The sequence below is a fragment of the Perissodus microlepis genome, chromosome 16 (genome assembly GCF_051167445.1).
Source record: "Perissodus microlepis isolate ML-2025 ecotype Zambia chromosome 16, ASM5116744v1, whole genome shotgun sequence".
Lineage (NCBI taxonomy): Eukaryota > Metazoa > Chordata > Actinopteri > Cichliformes > Cichlidae > Perissodus > Perissodus microlepis.
In genome coordinates, this window is record NC_140476.1 from 34,709,952 (window position 1) to 34,733,895 (window position 23,944).

The following is a 23,944-nucleotide window of genomic DNA, read 5'->3' on the forward strand; positions in this document are numbered from 1 at the left end:
ATCTGTGTCTGCCACCTGCTCCATGTGCTCCATGTGCTCTGCCTGGTCTGACTTCCTGGTTCCCATCATGCTCTTCGTCGGTATCCTGGGCAACCACTTTTGTGTCCATGAACCACCATTTTGAAATCCGCCATCTTGTAAACTATTTTGTTTACAGTCGCCATCTTGGATCATTAGCTTTAGCCTTAGCTCAATGTTAGCTTCTATATTAGCATCAATGGAATTTAATATAAAGTTGAATAGCCACATGTACATATTGTCCTTTGTCATGTTTCACTGTAATTTAATTATTAGCATTAGCTTAGCTTTAGCATTAGCCTTCCACCATTTTGTAACCAAGGGCGACCGTGTTTGTTTACTATGAACCGCCATGTTGGATCTGGATGAGCTCCTCCACCATCTTGGGTCTTCCATCTTCTTGTCTCCAGGGGCAACCAATCCGTGTTCACCTGGACCACCATTTTGGATCCCGATGAGCACCGTCAGCCATTTTGTTCCCACTAGATTAATAGCTGCCATTTTGTGAGTTTAAGAATCCTGATCTAATTAACATAGTTTTAATATTCAAAGAAACTATATCATTTAAAATTAAATCTAGAAAAGAGGTGAGAAAGATACCTGAGTGCTCATGCATCGTTTTAGACCAATTTTCTGGCCCTCCAGAGCTCGGGTTACTGAGCCATCTGGAGCAGTATTGTTGGGGATAAAGGTACAGCATAGGTCTCCGAACATGGCACAAACGCCCCCTTTCTCTGCCAACAACATGTCAAGGGCCATTCGATTCTGCACTCCCATCAGCGAAGTCGGACCCATTTGTTCCGCAAACCCCACCATGGCGTCCCTGGTCAGGTTAGAGAGTCTCAGCAAGTTGTAATGAACATAGTTAATGCAGTCATCATTCTTATTCCCAGGGAATATACTTTCAAACCCCGAAGCTACTGGGTCTGCCAGCTTATACTTGTTTGGAACTCCCCTGGGCACTCCTATGGAGTCTATCCAAGTCGGGGAGTTTAGCCGGGGGTCATATGCATGTATACCCTGGGTTCCTCTTTTTGCCAAAATGTGTCTCTTATGTCTGGCTGCTAAGGTACGTGTGTTGTGTTGCTGAATAGTCTTTACCTGATTTCCAATCAGTATGAGTGGAGCTGCCAGTCGCACCATCCCACACGTCCCTACGCTTCCCAGAGGAACCTGAACCAAAAGAGTGCTTTGCCCACAATAATAATACAACCCACTTCTTGCCCATGTTCCAATTAATGTGCTCGGGTCACTCACACTATTCGTGGTTCTTCCCGTGGGTGTGACGGCACACCAACTTGGGTCGATATCTCCCACCTGGTACTTTACATTATCTGTAGAGAACTTAAAACATGTATAGTTATCTTGTTTTGGCATAAATGAATTCGCATTCTCCGCTTGCCCTATCGTGTTTGGTGCCGAGATTATTAGTTTATCAGTTAGATTTGTCATTGAGTTTTTAAGTGCGACTGAGGCTTTGGGGTAAACCAAGTGTACCCTAATTACCCCAAACAAATCTGTTCCTGACACGTCCACCCCGATTACCAGATAGAATACGCCTCCCGGGCTCTCGGCTTTGGGCAGTAGGTTCCATGGACCTAGGAAGATGGTGACAGGGTTATGAGAAACAGAATAATCCCTTTGAATTACTATTTCCTTGCAGGCCTTCCGGCACATGTGGCTGCCATCCTACTCCTGTCCAACCTACCACATTTTCCCAGGAGCACCACTGACCTGCTGTGTATGTGTGTATGTGTTTGCCCCACGAGGGGCTCCAATAAGCATGACTGGAGCATATCATAGGGTGATTTCAGACCCACACATCATATGCTCTCCAGCTGCTACTAGCTCCTGCACACTTAATGACGTCACACAAATCAAACGTGAATGAGCTGGTGGACCCTTTAACATAATTTAAGTCTATGCCGTTGTATGTGCTGAGACACTCATCACCTTTACCTGACACCTCGCGCTTTAGTCTTTTCACCGATCCCGTTTTAGCAACTACTGTCTCAGGAAGTGCTGTGCTGGACTGGCATCCGCGTCTGACCGATTCACAAAATGCGCCCTGCAACATAGAGAGACCTAATATTTAATAATCCACATTTCACTGTTTTAATCTTTGGTTCAGATGTGGATTCTGTATTGTTTGTTCTTCGTGATTGTTTATGTTTAAGTTGTTTATTGCTGGCTTTTAGTTTGTTTTTGTCTGTTTGGGAGCTGACACAGTCTCTATGGATAAGGGTTTTTGCCACGGGTACCCTAAGGAGAGAAGCTCCAGAGAGGCGTGTTCCATGTTAAAAGCTAAAATATAACAAAAGAGATTCTGCTCAACAAAACAAAACCTTTCAATTGCCCGACCCTATCTGTCCTCTCAACGGGTTGTATGTTTTCAATGTTTCCTTATTATTTTGTCATCAAAATAAATCAAACAAATAAATCAAGCTGTGAGACAGCACCTTGCGTTTACGCCGGGCTGTGAGCTGCCCTAAATCTACTTCCTTCACCCCCTTTTCAACTAGGATCCCAGTTTAAAACTATTCCTGACTTCCCTCAGTGCACACTGCAAACTCCAAATGATACAATTAGCTTTTCCTGGTAAAAGGTCCTACATTATTTCTCAGCCTTTGGAAACATCCTCTATAGAGTTCACCCGTTTCATCTTTAAAACTTAGAACTGGTTTCTTTGCCCCCTTTAACGGGTAGCGCACTGTGTTTGGGCAATTTACATAACATATAAATCCTGCAACTATTCCCAAAGTCCCTCTCATTACTTGTATGCTCCCATTATAACCTGTGTCTAACAAGCTTTTAATCTTCTTTGCAATGTCAACAACTAGGTGTCTTTGTGCTCTGTTCTTCTCCTTTCTCTGGTTGGTTCCGTTCGGTCTCGGGCTTCCAGGATTCTCGCCACCCCTGTGGTCGCTGCGATCCTGAAATCTTCTCCTGTAAAGGATAGAAAACAGAAAGCCTCTCTCTGCTACACCTCACTAATCTACTGTGTTCATCTAATGTTCCCTTAATTATTCAAAGTTGGTTCAAAATATCATGTTCTGGGCTCTGTCCTTTATATTAACTTTACTTAATCTCAATGCTCTTTATGTGTGTAAGTAACACTTTCAACACCCTCTTAAGAAGCTCTCCCCTTCTCTCATCTGACCATCTCAAGCACGTCCCGTACAAAACTTGCTTCCTCTTTTCAAGCCCACATTTAATCTTTACCACATTTGCTCTATATGGCTGTCTCACTCTTGACATGTTTCCTATCAACTTATTCATGGCATGTCTATCTTTACAGCTTCTGCGTCACCAGTTCCTACACAAGGACAAAGCAAACTGTGTTTCACCTCTACCCTAGAAATAAATCTATGTAATATCTGTATGTGTAAGCCTGCATTATAACCACTTATTCTAGAAATCAAAAAGAAATCAAACATTTTCTACTCCTAAAATCTTCACTAGTTTTCCTCAAAGCATATCTTTTATTCAAAGTGTGCCGCAGTTTCCCTTTAAGTTTGGTATACAGCTTCTTATGAACACCGGCATTTTATCTTCTAAACAGGATTCAGTTCATTTTAATCCTTCAACTTAAACATGAAAATAACAACTTCTGCCTCAGTGTTACCATATCTAAATTATCAAACACCCCAAAAGTCATAAAATGATCCTAAAACCCATTTCAAATTAAACCTTAAATCCCCCCTTTTGTGACACTTCTCATGTGTCACAAACTCAAAATGCTTCACCCGAGCTTAGGAAATTAAAAGAAAAAGGTTTGTCATATCATTTCACACCTCAGCAATCCTCCTCTCAGGTAAACAGAACCCGTGTGTTAACCCGAACTTCACATTTCATACTGAGTTTTCCTCACCTATGATCCAATCTGTGTTATAAGAGAGAAAACTTAAAACAGAACAGTCATCAGTCATGTGTTTAACCTTAGTCCAGTCTTTATCTCAGAGTCCAGTCGGTCCAACCTTAGTTCACCTCGTCCGTCCAGTCACCGTCCATTCACACATCCATTCACACGTATTCACACCAGGTATTGCTAATAGTGGAGACTCCCGCGCAAATAATCAGATTCTCCACTCTCAGCAACATGAGCTCATTCATTTGTTTTATTTATTTATTTTTTAGGGAAATAGTTTATGCTTTTGACTGGATTGAATCGCTACAATGCTTTTAGACAGGGACTTAGACCTGATCAGTTCCCCACAGGTAGGCTTCTCCTCAGCCAGTTGTAATCTGGAAAGCCCACCTTATGTTTGTTCTTCCCGAAACTTTTCAGCGCTGTTATTCACTGTTGCAGGCCTGCTTAGAACAAAAATGAGAAAAAAGAGAGCTGATTATTAGCTCATCAAAGCACAAAACAAAATCACCTGACAGGTTTTCACTAAGTGCACTGTTACAAAAATAATGGGCCCCTCTCAGACATGTCCATGCTTAATCAAACTCCCTCCATTAAAATAACAAGACCATCCAAAGCAAACTGACCGAATCAATCCATCACTACAACAACCTCAAAAATCTTAAACACAGAGCATTTTGCCACAAGTTCTTCAGGGTCCTGACACTCCCAAGTCAACTGACATAATTTCACCGGCTCAATACACAGAAAGTCTTGTTAAACGCCACACAGTCACAGTGTCTCCTCCAGTGCAAGCTTCACTCACCCAGTCAGACAGGAAACCCAAGTTCCTCTTTTCCTGTCCCGAGTCATTCAACTACTTTGCATACTGAGTCATCTCTCAAGAAGTTGCCGTGACAAGAGAAATACACGTTCAAACATTACCACCTTATTAAATTACTTTATTTCTTCCTACAGTGATCACTGGTTTTGATCACTCAGTACGAGAGCACTCCTAAGTCACTCTTTTAAACTACTTTAATCACTTTTTCTTTTTCCATAACTCACTCCCTCTGTCATATAGCTTCTTTTATTCCTCAGCTTCAAACTCAAGTGTATTTATTAACCATTCACACCATTCTATCACTCATACAAATAGCAAGCTGATCTTCATTGCGTATGTTTGTGTTCTAAGCCAGGTTTAATCAATGTCTGTGCATTAATCTTCATGAGCTTGTCTTTGTAAGGTTAATGCGTTTTCTGTTTGAGTGTGTGAGTTCGTATATGTTTCTTTTTGCAGTGTTTCAGACTCCTTCACAATTTTCCCTTAAACAGTCAGTTTTCTCTTTCCCAAATTTGCTAACCCAAATTCTGACTTCCCACCTTAACAGCATTCCTTGTCCTCAGCCAGAAGTTCGGGCCCACTTGTCAGGTTTATGGAGACATGGCGCTGTGAACAATTCAACCAGAAAGAGAGGGAGTGTTTTCTCTCTTTGGCTCATCACTGGTCATTGTTAATGACATTTCCCCCTCCGCCTCAGCCCAGCGGCTTTACCCTTGAAGTCCCGTCTTCTTCACTTCATCTTACCAGTGAGTCTGAGCTCACAGGGACTGAGACGAGTAATCGTGACTGTGCCTGCCTTAGGTCGTCCCAGGGTTTCGAGGTGGGATCTTACCCGTCATGGGCTATCCAGCCTTCCATACTCGCCTGATACGGGGCCAAGTGGGCAGGGGTGCTATGAGGGGAGGGGACACACTGGCTCTGGAAATTAAAGGAGTGTAAGCTGCTTCCTTCATTGCATGTGTATATTAAACTACCTCACTTCTGATTCTTTCCAACAATAATTTCACATGTAACAATTTGTGTACGTGCGTTTTCTATTCATTAATGTTATTGTCAGTTATTTTCTCTCTTTATTTTACTTTTTTTTATCTGTTTGTTTGTGACGTCCTACTTTAGTTCTACTAAATCTTGATGTAAAAACAATACACCCTTATTCCCCACACACACTTTTCTCTCAGACTTCCTCAGTTCACACACTCTCTTATGTGTTATTATTACTTATTTATTATTTTGTACAAATCACACAGAATCATTCAAATCGAGTACTCACAGCATTCACACACTTAGAATCACTCAAAATACGCTTTCCTAAGAGTATTTTATCAAACATGCTTTCGAGAATCAGAAAGAGGAAGTAGACAACACCCAGTAACTGCGTCTGTCCTCTTGAAAGAGAAGAGAAATAAACACATCTTAGACAAAATGTGACCTTAAATGTCCTTTTCTAAGTCATGTTCTTCTCTATACACAACTCTTGGCCTCCAGAGCATAACCTTTGGACTTATAAGTCCACACAGTACTGAGAACCTGCAAGTTCAGTTTTTTCTTTTTTAAATTCTCCACACACTTGAAAAACTGTTTGTCTTTTATCTGCCCAAGAACTTCAACAAATGGACCTCGCCGGGTCCAGGGTGCACTTGTGTGCCTACATATAATTGTATATGATTGCATGACCATATGTAAATTGGCATTTACATGGTAAATATTTTGAAAAATGAATAAGTATTTGATAGTTAAGTTCAGAGCTGTAGTTTTTTTTTTTTTTTTTTAGATTTAACTCCATTAAAGTATAGTCTATATTTTTTTTATGGCAGATTTCTGACATTTGTCATTTTAATGACATAAGATTTTTTTTTAAAGTGAGAGACATTATTTATGTAATTTTGTGTCTTGCAGCAAACAAGCCTGCAGATATCAACAGTCCAGACACCCACTGTCCAGCAACCTTGGCCAAACACTACAAGACCCTACAAAGAAAAAAACCCAAACCACCAGGATGCCTCTCAGCTCCTGGATTTGGAATTTTCAGCCAGAAGAGCATTCACTGATTCAAATACTATTTGCGAGGAGGACAGACACAAAAAGGTTCTAGAAGCATATCCTTGCTTCAAGGACATTGCTCATGTAAGTCACTGTTGAATCCACGTGATTCAAGCGAAACAATGTTTATCATACCAACTTCTTGCTCCTCAGTGATGCATTGACATGTTTGTATTAGTATGCTGAATATTTTATAGGTGATGGAGGAGCTTCATCGCATTTTGGATAAAGAAAATGCCAAATTCATCAATGAACTGAAGGGAAGATGGCAAGATTTCTGCCAGAAGGTGCAGTTTTTTGGTGTATGGAAAAAGACGCTGAAGCCCCCAATGGAAATGGATAAAGGTAAGCAATGATGTTTTGGTGTTATTGGTCATCAGAGTATAGTTTGGATCTTTAAGCATGTTAAAGCAGTAGTCCGTAAAGTAATGTCACTGAGAACAGGAGGAGGAGAATTTGAAATTTTAAAGGCCTAATCCCCCACTCCCCTCTCCTTCTTGAAGGAGCTGAAAGCCGCACCTTTACTAGTTACGCGCAGGGAAAACAGACTCAACGCTACAAAAGGCTAAAAATACAAACCAACAGGCCAGTTTAGGAAAAGGTTGTTGTGTAGGCTCACTACACAACATACAATGTAAGACAAATCCCTTTTTGTTCCCCCTCCCTCCCCTCCTCAGCATTAAGTTTTACAGACTGATGCAATGTAGGTCAATGTAGGTGTAGTTAGCATTCAAGCACAAGTCATATTAGCCTACTGTAAACACAGTATACAACAATTATCTACACCATTTAGCATTTTTTAGGTTACTGTGACAAGCTTAAACTATGGATTACAGCTTTGACTTTCATGTGCTAGTGTCTTGTTGTTCACCTTTTCAATCCACGATGGTCGTCACTGGCCAAATATTTGTTGTTGTTGTTTTGTTTTTTTTGATCTTGAGGATTTTGTTTAAGTGTGGTAATGAGATGATTCTTTTTTCTGTATAGCTGAACAGGCTCTTGAGATCCTACATGTGCTGCCATCACTGTTCCCATCCACCTCTGCCCCTCCAAAGAGGGCACGGGATGCGAGTGAGGCTCTGGTGCATGTCCTTGAGGTGAGTTGTGTAAAATGTAGCCGTTGTTTTTTGTTTCTGTTCTTTTTGGGACAATAGCATTAAAAAAATGCTTCTTCTGATGAGTGCCAAAGTATTTTATATGTTCTAAGCCTTCAAAAGGCACCTAAAACACATTTTTGGAATGAGGGTTCTCACAGGTTAGATCTGTGACCAGTAAATACAAACATGGATGCATTACGTGGTAGCACATTTTTATCACCTCAATGATACCTAATTAAATGTAGCCTTGGTTTTCTGTTTTTCAGGAAGGCTAGACAGATGTGAACAGTAATTCCATCGAGAATAATTAAAAGTAGCAATTTCAGATGTTTTCTCAGAACCTCAACTTTTGTTGTAATTTAGCTTTAGTTATGTGTTTGAAACAAAAGTGCATCATCCTTACAAAAGTATGTCTGTGTTATGTGTTAAAGGACCAAGAAGACCCTAATACCTATCTGATGAAACGTCCTCTCTCCTGCCCAGTCCTGATTGTGAGTCCATCCAACTGCATCCTAGCGGTAGGAGATGTGCCAATAACCACGTTTCCAAAAGACTTGGTTACCGAGGGTGCTTTATACCTTATGGCCTACTATTACACCCTTCACCTTACATACCCAAAGTGTGTAGCCACTCTGCTTTCCGTCATACAGACGGAGGTTCTCTTGGACAAAATCCATGAGAGAGATCTCACATCATCTTACAAGAAGAGCATGGCTGAGTGGACTGCTTTTATTGGCCAGTAAAGCCAATATGGTCAGATGGACTATAGGAAAGCACTTCCTCTCTCCTTCCACGGCTACTACAGTCCATGTTGGTTGCGATTGATTTTGGTTTGTAATTTGGCCAGGTTAGCCCAGTGTTATAATTAAGGGTGCACGATAATAATGGCTAACATGCCGACATTTTGTGTTTGGTTTGTGCAGTGCAGAGACAGCCTCGCTTTTAGTTAATTTTAAGATTTTTTTCATTTTTTTTAATGTTGAGTTTAGACAGAAGACTATTCAGAAAATAGGCTCTACTGTGAAAGAGTAAATTGACTAAGCTGAGACTGACTAGTTTGGTATAAAAGTAAGAATTGCTTTATTGGGTATTGGCTAGTACAACTGTAAAATATTAGATATAGCTGAAAAATCAAATACTGTGCATCCTTATTGATAATGTTATGGTATTGTTTGAAGAATGTGGTCAAATGTTCATGTTAAAAGCTCTTTGTAATAATAAATGTTACAGGTTGAGGAGTTTTAGCCTAGCAGTGTTTGTCTGTACTTTGCCTGTGCAATGCACATATGTTACAGGTGTGTTTAGTGTTAGATTGGGCAGGGGAAAAAAGTCACTGCAAAATGGCTTTCTTTTATGTAGTCCCCTCTGTTTATGGGGTTTTATCAATAAAGTTGTTGCTTTTGAAGTCTATAGTTCTCATTTTTTTTGTCTTATAAGCAGTAGGTAAAAGTCTTGAATATGGGGTAAATGCACTAGAAATAGAGAATTATTACAAAAAAGATTGCCTAATACTAGTAAAAGAATGCTAACTTTAATACATTTTGTCTTGAAATGCCAGTTTCTAATCTTATTTCAAGTAAGGTGTTGGACTTAAATCTAGATTGGTGTCACATTTTTAGAACTGAAAATAAGTTATATACACTGAAAACAATGAGGATGATGTTGGGAGGTTTATAGAAAAAATGCTATTTTTGAGGGGAAAATACTACTTTTGAGCACCACAAACTTATTATGAGACACAAACTTCACAACACTAGTAAAATATAGCTAAGAATGAGTTTTTCCAGCTAATTTCAAGATCTCGTAAAGCTTGATTCACTGTCTTATTTCAAGAAATCTTGTCAAGAGAATTTTCACTTGTTCCATTGGCAGATTTTTTCACTTATTTCAAGCAAAAAATATCTTGTATTAAGTTTTTTTTTCTTGTTTTTGGAGGGCCATTTTTTCCAGTGTTCCTATACACACACAAGCATGGACACGAGAACAGCAGCACAGTGCAGAAACACACATAATATAAAAGGAGTCATAACTGCTCGTGGACTGGGTCGCTCAGACCCAGGTCCCTGACATGGACGGAATTTTGGGCACAGATTACTGATTACTGGCAGATTACAGATTACTGGCTCCTGACTACAGTAGCCGTAATGCTATCCATCAAGCGAAGTGGTGCGGCTTCGTAGCTTACCAAAGTTGTACTAAAACATTTTTGATAGATTTTTGAGCGACGTGTACCACATAAAATCGGTTCGTGATCAGTGAGCACAACGAGAATTCCTACATAAGGTGCACAGGATTATAAAGCGCACTGTTGATTTTTGAGATAATTAAAGGTGTTGGGTCTAAACTCAGACCCCGCTGTATCCAGGACTTATTCCCGTGAAAGAAAAACAAGGCAACAGCGATCGATCGTTTACATGCAAGGGAGGTCTCGTCGGTATCTCAGCTCATTACGAATGACCCCGATGATGGCCTCCTCTCGCTGCCTTTTATTGGGAAAACAGTTCATCACAGCAAGGCAACGCCCACATGGTTCTAAGACAAGGCATTGTATGTATATGTGTGAACTTCTGTATGTATGTAAGAATGTGTGTGTGTGTGTGTGTGTCCTCCTGCTGGGCAGGAAGCTTACATCAAAAAGACCTTCACAAGGATGTGTCTGCAATAAAAGACTACAGCCCCCCACCCAGAACCTCGAGAGGCTGGGGAGGGGGACAGTGGAATTCCTTTCATCACAGAGTTAAAACAATGTAGAGATGGTAAGCATAAAAATGACAACATTTAACAATTCACTCTAACGAAAGGATTTTAAGTGCACCTTAAAGTGCAGAAAATACGGTAGTCACTGTTGTTACTGGGAACAGAAGAGAGTTATAGCACAAAAACATTTTTGAGTAAACATAAGAGTAACAACCTCTGGGTTTTTACACAAAATTTCACCTGAGCCCTTCATACATTTCAGACTATATTGCAATCCATTCAGGCACTGCCAGTGAAAACTTATTAATAGCTACATGAAAATACTTGCATTCAGCACTTTAATTAAGATGTGATTTTATGTTGGTAAAAGTGAAAGAGTTTACAATATTCTGACAAAGCAAAAATCAGTAATTATACAGTAAATATATCAGTAAATATCCTGCAGACATTGCCATGAACCAAAAAATAAAAACCCAACAAAAAATTAAATTAAAACTGATAACATCAGAAGTATGCAGGAAAAAAAAAAAATCAAATTCTAAAACAAAACAAAAAACACATGGAGAAATTTGCAATCACACATTTGGTGAAAGGTTTAAATGAAAATGTTTAAATATAATATTAAAAACTACATGAAACATAAATGGCTATTGTTAAGAAGTATACTACAATCATACACTATCATGCCATGAAAAAGTTAAAAATTACACATCTATAATTGTTGTGTATCATAACCCAAATTCATGGTGTCAAAATAAGTCAAAAGTCAATAAGAAAAAAAATCGATGAGTAATGAGTTTTTCTTTACTCCTTGAAGAGATTAACAGCTAGGTAGGTACAAATTCAGCATTTGGACAGCACTGTCCTAGGAGCACTGAGAATGTTATGTTTAGTGACAGTGGCTGTTAGCAAGATCATCTGTATGTGACAGCTCTCCGTTTTATTCCAAACCTAGATGTTTATAGAGAAAGGGATCCTCCTCACGGAGAATCTCAAACATTTCTGAATCAGCACCTTTCCTGCTCACAGTGTCAAAAACCCAACGAGCTTTATCTTTTCTGTTTTCCTCTGTTTTTGCTTTGTCCACTTCATCTATAGTTAACACTTTTTTTTCCAGCAGGTGGTCCAGCAGACTGCTGAGAACAGGTCCTGATATACTTTCGATAAAGCTCCTCCGTATCTTTTTTGGACCAGCATCCAAAGATTTCACAGTACCAGTTGTTCCTCCAGTAGGCAAAAGACAAACCTCTGTTTCCCAAACACAGGTGGAGCTGCTCTTGTCTCTCAGACACAGGTTAATATCTGTAAAGACTTCTTTTAAGAACACCTGAAATGATGGGAAGTAGCTTTCGAAGGACTCCTCTTGAAAATCAGCTTGTTTTGGTTGAACTTTAATGAGGTCATGTTCAGGATCAGTGGCCAGAGTGTAAGCCTGCTTTGGATGCAGTTTGCAGTCAGAGGTTGTCTCGATGTATATCTCAGTTTTGTCTGACTTCTTCCTGTCACGCCGCATTTTGGGGAACACAATATTACGTGGCAACATGAACACACTGAGGACATATCTGGGATTACAATCGTTTAGGGGTTTGTAGAAGAGCAGAACCAATGATTGGACTGGGTCAGGAGGAGAGTCTTCATCCTTGACATTACCATAAGCAGAAAACCCTTTGATATTTATAATAGCATGAGTTTTGGTTATCTGGTGAGGGTGGATAAACTCGATGCTCTCATCTTTCACATGAGCAACCTGCAAGAACTGGCCTCCACCTGTGGAGATGACCTCACAGTGTAGGATATGAAGCTGACACAAAGACTGCTGAGGACATGTGATGTCAAACAGGGGTCCTGCAGGCTTCTTGTGGTGTTGGGCCAGCAGCCTTCTGTTCCAAGGGACAGTCCTGTAAACCACATCTCCTTCTCCCGTCATGACAAACACCAGGTTGGTCCCACTGCACTGGTACAGGCCTGGACAGGAGCACTGGAACATGTAGGTTTCATCACCAAAATCATCAACACTGATGTTGGGTGTATACTCATGTAACTTCATGGATGGTAAGCTTGCTGCCCGTGTTAAGTTGTTCCTTGGTACGTTGCTCAATAAAGATGAGTGACTTTGAGAGCGAGTCAGGCAGCAGAAAGCTGTGGAGTGGATGTGCAGGTGGGAGCTTGGTGGCAGGGTGCTGCTCACTGAATTAAACTCAGTCCTGACAGGTGTTTCTCCTGTATGATTTTCAACATCTGGATGGGTTTCTGCTTGCCAGAGAGAAGCTCCAAAAGGTTTTTCAAGCTTTTCTTCATTGCTGCATTCAGGAGACCCAGTTACCAGTAGACTGTGAGAAAGTGTGGAAACAGACGATTTACTTTGGTATCTGCTGTAGTTCATAGGTTCACAGTTTAATTTAGTAGCCTGACTTCTAAGTCTCAAGTTCCGCTCTATTAAACTAACTATTAAATTTCAGGCAATGCTTTTAGTCACAAAGTTTGTGAAGAATGTATGTCACCAAATTTAAATCAGACCACATATGGTCCTTTTAGTGTTGAGGTCATTTACTTTTCGTAAGTTCTGAGGCGATCTGTAGCACCTCCTCTACTGTCTCTGTGGCTGCTGTGCTCCGTCAACATATGGCTAATTATTGACACAACACTATTTGACAGTGTGAGATAATCCTGCTGATTGATTCACCAGTGTGCCCTCACTCAATCCACTCGATGGTGAGTCAGCTACTTTATTTTGGATATAATTGATGAAAATATGGAGCCGCGATCGTTCATTCAAACAGCCAGTGAGCTAATGCTGGGTTAGTGAAGCTTAAGTTTTGTGTTTCATTTATTTTTGTTTATTTCATTTATGTTTTCCTATTATTTTTCCTATTATTCCACTATCATTATGCCCGATTGTTAAATTAATGCTTCTAGTGTTGGGTGAACGATTAAATTTTGTAGTTTTTAGCGTTTTAGATGGTTTTTGTTATGTTTCCTATTTAACACTAAAATGGCCTATGGTACTTTTGAATTAGTTTGAACTCATTTAGACTATTGGACCTGTTGCACAAAACACAAACATTTAAAGTTTGTTTTTTGAATATCTGAATAACTCTGCATAGGTTTTCCTGCCAGAGAAGCTCAAAGGATCAGACCTATCAAAATTTATATTTTGGTAAAATGGATACTGGAGGTGCTCTGTGTTGCCAGCTGAAGTATTCTGGAGTGCACCAGACCAGGCTGAAGACAGATAATAATGATCCACCAAGAACACAAGAACACATTATGAAATTTCTTAACCCAGTCTTCCTTAACTGGGTGAAGGACATTTTCTAGGACATCTGCCAGTCAGTGACATTTTTCTTTCATCTCACAACAGGACACTGCAAGCAACATGGAATACACAGTTTCTGTCTGATTTCTCAGACTTTATATCTGATTTAGTGCTCAGCTCAGATAAAATAATTATTGTGGGTGATTTTAACATCCATGTAGATGCTAAAAATGACAGCCTCAACATGGCATTTAATCTGTTATTAGACTCAATTGGCTTCTCTCAAAATGTAAAAGAACCCACCCACCACTTTAATCACACTCTAGATCTTGTGTTAACATATCGATTATCTTGTTAATAATTTCACCTCCTCACTACGTACGACTCTGGATACTGTAGCTCCAGTGAAAACTAAGGTCTCTAATCAGAAGTACCTGACTCCGTGGTATAATTCTCAAACACGTACCCTAAAGCAGATGACTCGTAATCTGGAGAGGAAATGGCGTGTCACAAATTTAGAGGATCATCATTTAGCCTGGAGAAATAGTTTGCTGCTTTATAAGAAAGCCCTCCGCAAAGCCAGAACATCTTACTATTCATCACTGATTGAAGAAAATAAGAACAACCCCAGGTTTCTCTTCAGCACTGTAGCCAGGCTGACAAAGAGTCAGAGCTCTGTTGAGCCAACCATCCCTTTAACGTTAACTAGTAATGACTTCATGAACTTCTTCACTAATAAAATTTTTATCATTAGAGAAAAAATTACCAGTAATCATCCCACAGATGTAATATTATCTACAGCTACTCTTAGTACCATTGATGTTAAGTTAGACTCTTTTTCTCCAATTGATCTTTCTGAGTTAACTTCAATAATTACTTCCTCCAAACCATCAACGTGTCTTTTAGACCCCATTCCTACAAAACTGCTCAAAGAAGTCCTGCCATTAATTAATTCTTCGATCTTAAATATGATCAACCTATCTCTAATAATCAGCTATGTACCACAGGCCTTCAAGCTGGCTGTAGTTAAACCTTTACTCAAAAAGCATCTCTAGACCCAGCAGTCTTAGCTAATTATAGGCCAATCTCCAACCTTCCTTTCATATCAAACATCCTTGAAAGAGTAGTTGTCAAACAGCTAACAGATCATCTGCAGAGGAATGGTTTATTTGAAGAGTTTCAGTCAGGTTTCAGAGCTCATCACAGCACAGAAACAGCTTTAGTGAAGGTTACAAATGATCTTCTTATGGCCTCTGACAGTGGACTCATCTCTGTGCTTGTCCTGCTAGACCTCAGTGCAGCGTTCGATACTGTCGACCATAATATCCTATTAGAGCGATTAGAACATGCTGTAGGTATTACAGGTACTGCACTGCAGTGGTTTGTATCATATCTATCTAATAGACTCCAGTTTGTGCATGTAAATGGAGAGTCCTCTTCACACACTGAGGTTAATTATGGAGTTCCACAGGGTTCAGTGCTAGGACCAATTCTGTTTACATTATACATGCTTCCCTTAGGCAGCATCATTAGAAGACATAGCATACATTTTCACTGCTATGCAGATGACACCCAGCTCTATCTGTCCATGAAGCCAGATAACACACACCAATTAGTTAAACTGCAGGAATGTCTTAAAGACATAAAGACCTGGATGGCCGCTAACTTTCTGCTTCTTAATTCAGATCAAACTGAGGTTATTGTACTCGGCCCTGAAAAGCTTAGAAATATGGTATCTAACCAGATTCATACTCTGGATGGCATTACCTTGGCCTCCAGTAACACTGTGAGGAACCTTGGAGTCATTTTTGACCAGGACATGTCCTTCAACGCACATATTAAACAAATATGTAAGACTGCTTTCTTCCATTTGTGCAACATCTCTAAAGTTAGAAATATCCTGTCTCAGAGTGACGCTGAAAAACTAGTTCATGCATTTATTACTTCCAGGCTGGACTACTGTAATTCATTATTATCAGGAAGTCCTAAAAACTCCCTGAAAAGCCTTCAGCTAATCCAAAATGCTGCAGCAAGAGTCCTGACAGGGACTAGAAGGAGAGAGCAGATTTCTCCTGTTTTGGCTTCCTGTTAAATCCAGAATTCAAAATCCTGCTCCTCACATACAAGGTCTTAAATAATCAGGCCCCATCTTACCTTAATGACCTTGTAGTACCATATCACCCTATTAGAGCACTTCGCTCTCGCTCTGCAGGCCTACTTGTTGTTCCTAGAATATTTAAAAGTAGAATGGGAGGCAGAGCCTTCAGTTTTCAGGCCCCTCTTCTGTGGAACCAACTTCCAGTTTGGATTCAGGAGACAGACACTATCTCTACTTTTAAGATTAGGCTTCAAACTTTCCTTTTTGCTAAAGCATATAGTTAGGGCTGGACCAGGTGACCCTGAATCCTCCCTTAGTTATGCTGCAATAGACGTAGGCTGCCGGGGATTCCCATGATGCACTGAGTTTTTCCTTTTTCAGTCACCTTTCTCACTCAGTATGTGTTAACAGACCTCTCTGCATCGAATCATATCTGTTATTAATCTCTGTCTTTCTTCCACAGCATGTCTTTTATCCTGTCTTCCTTCTCTCACCCCAACCAATCACAGCAGATGGCCCCGCCCCTCCCTGAGCCTGGTTCAGCTGGAGGTTTCTTCCTGTTAAAAGGGAGTTTTTCCTTCCCACTGTCGCCAAAGTGCTGCTCATAGGGGGTCATATGATTGTTGGGTTTTTCTCTGTATCCATTATTATAGGACATATTGTACAATATAAAGCGCCTTGAGGCGACTGTTGTTGTGATTTGGTGCTATATAAATAAAATTGAATTGAATTGAATTGAATTGAACTACCTCATGAAGCTCATCTAGAGAATGCAAAGAGTGTTCAAAGCACTAATCAAAGCAAAGGGTGGCTATTTTGAAGAATCTAAAATATGAAACATAATTTAAGTTATTTTACACGTTTTTGTTTACTACATAACTGTATATGTGTTCATTAATAATAATAATAATAATAATAATAATACATTTTATTTAAAAAATAGCGCCTTTCAAAGCACCCAAGGACACTGTACAACAAATACACAACATATACAATAAAAAGAGTAACAGATAAAAGTTAAGAGCATGCAGAGGTTTAAACATAAGCAATTTTAAACAGATGAGTTTTGAGGGTGGACTTAAAAAGAGGGAATGAAGTAATATTTCTGAGGTCAGGGGGTAAGGAATTCCAAAGTCGAGGGGCAGAGCAACTAAAAGCCCCGCCCCCCATTGTAATCAGACGAGTGGAAGGAACAGAGAGAGAAAGAGAAGATGAAGATCTGAGGCACCGGGATGGGAAGTTCATCTGTACTAAATCAGAAAGGTAATAATTTGGTCACCTGTATGAAGGTTTTTCAGCCTCAGTCATTTGTGCTTTTCTGAAATCCTAAAAAGTGGACAGTAAAAAAAAGATTAGGAAATGACTTCACGCAATTGATGGGTGATTGATGATTGATGATCTATTGATTGATGATCTATAACAGGACGAGACTGCTGATACTCAACTGCACACAGAGAAACTGATGAACCAGATGAATAGAATGAAAACCCAGGATAAAGAGTTTGAGTGAATGTGGTGTTGAAGGTGTGGAGGTGGATCAGAGTGTCAGAGGAGACTCTGTAGAAGGACAGAGTGCCAGCAGGACAGTCCACATACACTGCTGCTCTGTTAGAGACAGAGGAGGAGGAGGAGGAGGAGATGGATGTTTCTCTGTTATTGTGCCTGACACAAACAGGACCATCATCATAAGAACAGTGGAGACTCCAGGACTGATCATTGTATCCAAATACACAGTCTTCACCATTTCCTTTCCTTCTGATGCTTCTGTAACTCACTGATATAGCGACCTCTCCTCTCCACTCGACCTCCCAGTAACAGCGACCAGTCAGACCATTTCTACACAGCAGCTGATGACAAAAAAATCTGTCTGGATGATCAGGATATGACTGAACCTCCTCCACACGTGTCACCTTCCTGTTGTTGTCAGACAGTTGGAGGTTTGTGTTCACTGTGTTTGTGTCGATTGTGAGTTGACAGGAATCTGATGGAGAGAACAAACACAATCCAGCTGCAGTTATTGATCCATCATCTGTTCATTGATTGACACTTTGATGATGACTCCTGACATGATGAAGATGGTTGAATGTGCTGCTTTGTTTTCATGAATCCCATTAAAAACACACTTACACTTCCTCAGACCTGGTCTCAACCATCGGACTCCAGCAGGCTCCACCCTGAAAGGAGGAGGGGGGTCAGAGCAGCACAGTCAGCATGCACACATGGACATTACATGGCTCTCATACACATGAACATTCACAGTGTTCATCAAAGTGAAAGCCCGGGGGAATGAATTGTCTGTGGTGTCTGTTTTTTTGTTAACAACACTCTGTATCGTCTGCCTGAAGGAAGAAATGTGAACAGTTTATCTCCATGATGTGAAAGGTCTGTAGAGATGTGTTTGTCCCTCATTCTGGACCTTTACAGATCCTGGATGGAGGAAAGACAGCACAGATGAGCCTCTCTAAAGACCTTATTGTCTGGCCCCATCATGCTTCATGACTGAGGCCAACCAGACAGTGATTGATGGAAACAGGACAGACTGGATGATGGCCATTTCTCCAGACTGCACAGGGTTATATCTTTGGATTAGTTCTGACACATTCATCAACACCATATTTCCAATCATTGAGGAAATATCAGAGGAGAAAAAAGGCAGATTTTTACTGGAAAAACCACAAACATGTTTAACCAATCATTTTGTACATTTTAAAAAACACTGAACAAGTTTTGCAAACAACAACTCTGCAACTATTTCCCTAATAATGCAGCCGAGGCCTCAGGCAGTTTTAATATAACCATTTCAAACTATTTACAGAACAATCAGGTGGTCTGACAGCAGGAGGTGGATCACTCCTGTTTTCCATGTGGAGACAGCGTTTACACTGCAGTCTGCCTTTGGTGGCTTTAAGGCAGCAACTGTGATGTTTACTAGTAGAACTGACACACAAAACACAACAACGACTACACTACACACTAACTACACACTAACTACACACCAACTACACACTAACTAAAGCCTCCAAACACGCTAAACATCACAAATCTCTCACGTATCGAAACTTTCTCTCTCTCTCTCGACATTACATGGTTCTCATAAACATACTGTTAAGACACTGATAAAGGAACAGTGCAACATTTTCAAAAATGGTAAATGGCCTGTATTTGTATAGCGCTTTACTAGTCCCTAAGGACCCTAAAGCGCTTTACACACTCAGTCATCCACCCATTCACACACTGGTGATGGCAGCTACATTGCAGCCACAGCCGCCCTGGGGCGCAATGACAGAGGCGAGGCTGCCGGACACTGGCGCCACCGGACACTGGCGCCACCGGGCCCTCTGACCACCACCAGTAGGCAACGGGTGAAGTGTCTTGTCCTTGGGCAATTATAAAAATGTGAGCAGCTAACCCAATGACCGAGACTGTCGGAGCCGGGGCTCGAACCGGCAACCTTCCGATTACAAGGCAAACTGCCAACTCCTGAGCCACGATCGCCCCACTCCCACTCCTTGAAATGCACTTCAAGGAGTGGGAGTCATGTGAATATTGTCATCTGATTGGTTTGAATCCTCTAGTCAGTCACAGAAAGAGGTCCTCCCAAAGAAGTTAATGCTAAATAGGCTACCATTAGTGGCTAATGCTAATTTTAGGTGAATAACCATTGGCACCTAACACTGCTCACATTGATTTATAACAATTTGAGCAGCTAATGCTAAGTAGGCCGTTTTCCTTTGCTTTGTAAGAATGACAGCAGCTAATGATACGAAGTCTACCGTAATTAACCAATGCTAATTTGATGTGAATTTGCATTATCGATGATGCTAAATCTTTTCCCCTGCATTATAATGATGTGAGGAGTTAATGCTAAGTAGGCTGCCATTAGTGGCTAATTCTAATTAGGGGTGAATAATTATTACCAGCTAATGCTAATAGTATATTCCCTTTCCTTTTAACAATGTGAGCAGCTAGTGCTAAGTAGGCTGATGTTAGCAGCTAATGCTAATTTGATGTGGATTAGCATTATATTAGTGAGCAGTTAATGCTAAGTAGGCTGCCGTTATTAACGAATGCTACTTTGACGTGAATTAGTATCATGCGCTAATGCTAACACTGTTTTCCCTGGCTTTGTAACAATGTGAGTAGCTAATGATAACACAACACTATTTTCCCTTGCATTATAAAAATGTGAGCAGCTAATGATAAGTAGGCCGCCATTAGCAACTATGTCTAATTTTAGTTGAATAAGCATTAGCTCCTAATGCTTATATAATTTTTCTTTGCTTTATAACGATGTGAGCAACTAATGCTAAGCAGGCTGCCGTTATTAACTAATGCTAATTTGATGTGAATTAGCATTATGCGTTAATGTTAACACTGTTTTCCCTTACTTTTTAACAACGTGAGCGGCTAATGCTAAGTAGGCTGTTGTTAATAGCTAATGCTAAATTAATGCGAGTTAGCATTATTGAATAATGCTAACACTGTTTTCTCTTACTTTTTAACAACGATAGTAGCTATTGCTAATACTCTCTTCCCTTGGGTTACAATGATGTGAGGAGTTAATGCTAAATATGCTGCCATTAGCGGCTTATTCTAATTAGGGGTGAATAATTATTAGCAGCTAATGCTAATACCGTTTTCTCTTTCCTTATAACAATGTGAGCAGCTGAAGCTAATTTGAGGTAAATAAGCATTAGTAGCTAACGCCATTACCCTTTTCTCTTGTGTCATAATGATGTGAGAAGTTAATGATAAATAGGCTGCCATGAGTGACACTTTTCTCTTGCGTTATAACGATGTGAAGAGTTTATGCTAAGTAGGCTGCCAGTAGTAGCTAATGCTAATACTGTTTTGCCTTGCTTTCTACAACTTGAGCAGCTAATGCTAAGTAGGCCACTTTGCTCTGCTAAGGATTTGTGTGACCATGATGTATTCTGACAAATTCTACATTCACAGCTGAATTCACAATAAATGTGTGCTCAAGTACATATTTTTCTGTTATTGTTGTCAAATAACAGAAGGAGAATTAAATATTTCTGACTGTCTGAGGCAAAATTGAATCGAATCAAATGGATTACAGAAATCAGTGATGATACCCAGCCCTACTGAGCAACCTAGGCCCGACAGAAGTGGATGAAGCTGTGGGTAATAAAAGATGAAAAGAACGATTGATAACTTTTTTGTTAAGGCCTGATCCATGTGAAATTCATAGCCAGTGCTCTGACATGGAGCCATCAATCTGTGAACACTGAAAAATCACAGTGTATCCAGAAAACACATTATATGTTGCGATAAATGCACAGCCCAAGTGTCCCCTCTCCCCACTGCCTTTCAGCGGCACGCAGCAGTAAACAGGTCGTCAGAGGAGCCGATGTGATGATTAAGTTAAACATTGTCTACAATATTGCCAAAGAGTGCCAAAGCACTTTAAGCACAAGCACTTTTTCAGTAACTTGTCTTTCTTGTAGAAATGTGCTCCAAATAAAGAACTTTGTGTTGATAAGATTGTTTGTTAATCATTTGCAAATCAATATTGTCTGTATGGACAGCAATTTCCCCCACCAAAAAGTGCACATGTAAAACTGCGGTGTTAAGCGATGCGGTTAAAAAATTTGAGTGCACCTAGGGCTGGGCCACATTATACCATTCACGGTAATACCGGTATAATGTTAGGCAACAATAAGAAAATGAAATATCGCGATAGAATATGGGTAACATTTCCAAATGTTAGCTGCTCCTGTCTGCCTCTTTGTCACACACACAGACTGAAATGATTCACAGCCTTGTTTCATCCGTCTCTCACCCCAACCGGTCGCAGCAGATGGCCGCCCCTCCCTGAGCCTGGTTCTGCCGGAGGTTTCTTCCTGTTAAAAGGGAGTTTTTCCTTCCCACTGTCAGCAAAGTGCTTGCTCATAGGGGGTCATATGATTGTTGGGTTTTTCTCTGTATCTATGAAGCGCCTTGAGGCGACTTTTGTTGTGATTTGGCGCTATATAAATAAAATTGAATTGAATTGAATTGAAAGTCTGTCAGTGTCACTGACTGTCACTGTGACTGTGGACATACAGCATGGGAAACATACACATTGCTGACACTTATTAGGTACACAGTGGCCACTATCTCAGGTACACCTGTGACCCAATAAAGTGCATGTAATGTTACAAAATGTTGTCTCTGTCCAAATATTTATGGACCTAACTGTAGGTCTACTTTTAATGAAACTCTCAACATGACTTATCAGTTATCATTAATGTTCCTGCAAACAGACTCCTTGGAGACCCCTACATAAATATCCATGTACTATCCAGCTAGACTAGTGTGTCTGTCCCTGAAAATATTCCTGCATGTGTGATTGTTCATGTGTCATCTACAGGAAACAAACAGGAAGTGAGTGAAGAACACAGGAAATGTTTCCAGCTCTTCCTCCTCTATCAGACATTCTCTCCATACCTGAGAGTCCAACCTGGATCCTTCAGTCCAGCCGACAGCAGCTTCATTCCTGAGTCTCCTGGATGATTGTAGCTCAGGTCCAGCTCTCTCAGATGGGAGGGGTTGGAGCTCAGAGCTGAGGCCAGAGAAGTACAGCCTTCCTCTGTGATCAGACAGCCTGACAGCCTGCAGACACACAAAACAACAATCTATCTGTCAACAACCGTTTTCTCTTTGTCACAATAACATCTATCCATTTACATCCATTCAATGTATCTTCATTTATAAGTGACAGTTCCCAACAGACAACAACAGTCATCTCAAGCTGTTTAACAGTGTAAGGTAACAGCCTTCAATATTAGAGAGAAAGCCCCAACCATCAGACAATCCACTGTGAGCAGCACTTGGTGATGGTGGGAAGAAGAACTCCCTTTGACACAAAGATCCTCCCAGTGAAAACAGGCTCCAGGAGGAGCATCTACCATGACTGGTTGCAGGGTGAGGGGAAAGAGAAGAGATGAGCTCAGAGAGACAAGAACAAAACACAAACTAAGGAGAGAGAAGACAAAAGTTAAGGACATGCAGTAGTGACATATAAAAGCATCAGGAGTGAAAAGAGGGGAGAAGAAAGCAGAGCATCATGGGAAGTCCACCAACAGCCTGAGCCTATAGCAGCATAACTAAGGGATGGTTCAGGGTCACCTGATCCAGCTCTAACTATAAGCTTTATCAAAAAGGAAAGTTTGACGCTGATCTTCAAAGTAGAGAGGGTGTCTGTCTCCTGAACTCAAACTGGGAGCTGCTGCCACAACAAGTCCAACATAGCCAGGCTTTCTTTGCTGCTTTGACAAAACCTCAAATCCCAGTCAGAGATGATGAGCATCATCACAGTGATGATCATTTCTCTGTTAACCCAGGCTTTCTGCTTCAGGATCTGTGCACGCTCACAGAACAAGGAGACCTTTAAACATCATTTCACTAAATGGATGGACTGAGCTCAGCCTACAGAGGAACTGGTCCCAGAGATCATAAAGAACATCAAACAGTCAAATTCAACACTTTAGATGGAAATATGAGATTAATGCTGCAGACAATCATGAACCTGCTGAATTCATGAACATCAAGAATGCAGCGAGTGGTAAAATAAAGATTTGACCTCAGTGTGCTCAGTGTTACTGTCTATTCCTAACATATTCCTAACATGATAGCTGCACTTTAGAGCTCTAAAACTGGAACTGACACATATTTAAACTCTACATGTTACTCAGTACATTCAGTTCTGACACTCGCCCACAGTCCAACAAAGGAAACATGGAGATCACATCAGTTTGTCATCAAAGTCTAATTATTAGGGCAACTTAACCTGTTATTATCTCGTTAACTCGTTAATTGATTAACGTCAGCAATTATTTTAATCACAGTTTTTAAAATCATGATTATTGTGAAAGTGCTCACTGGCTCTGAATATAAAAGCCATGGGTCACAGGAGGGATGTTTATCAGTGGGCGTCATTATGCGTCTCAGCCAATGGGAGCATTGATGGTGGGCCTAATACTACTGCAGCGCTCACATGACCCAGGACAGAAAGAAAGGGGCGGGGACAGAAACATGGAGACAG

The 23,944-nt window shown here is 40.5% G+C and overlaps 1 protein-coding gene and 2 pseudogenes across 2 annotated transcripts in view; 1 reads left to right on the forward strand and 2 right to left on the reverse strand.

Moving 5' to 3' along the window:
* The first annotated feature begins 730 nt into the window (after nucleotides 1-730).
* On the forward strand, nucleotides 731-8,655 carry LOC146371303 (uncharacterized; annotated as a pseudogene).
* A 1,595-nt stretch (nucleotides 8,656-10,250) lies between these two features.
* On the reverse strand, nucleotides 10,251-18,978 carry LOC146371304 (uncharacterized; annotated as a pseudogene). The gene is made up of 4 exons (XR_014797109.1): nucleotides 18,948-18,978; nucleotides 17,343-17,926; nucleotides 17,177-17,223; nucleotides 10,251-12,873 (listed from the first exon to the last, which is right to left on the reverse strand). The product of XR_014797109.1 is annotated as an uncharacterized LOC146371304 (transcript).
* Nucleotides 18,979-22,328: 3,350 nt separating this feature from the next.
* Nucleotides 22,329-23,944, reverse strand: part of LOC146371305 (protein NLRC3-like) — a 36,145-nt gene continuing 34,529 nt past the window's right edge. The window contains exon 11 of the mRNA XM_084907808.1: nucleotides 22,329-22,512. Within this exon, the coding sequence (XP_084763934.1) occupies nucleotides 22,329-22,512 (184 nt within the window). The remainder of the gene's footprint in view (nucleotides 22,513-23,944) is intronic.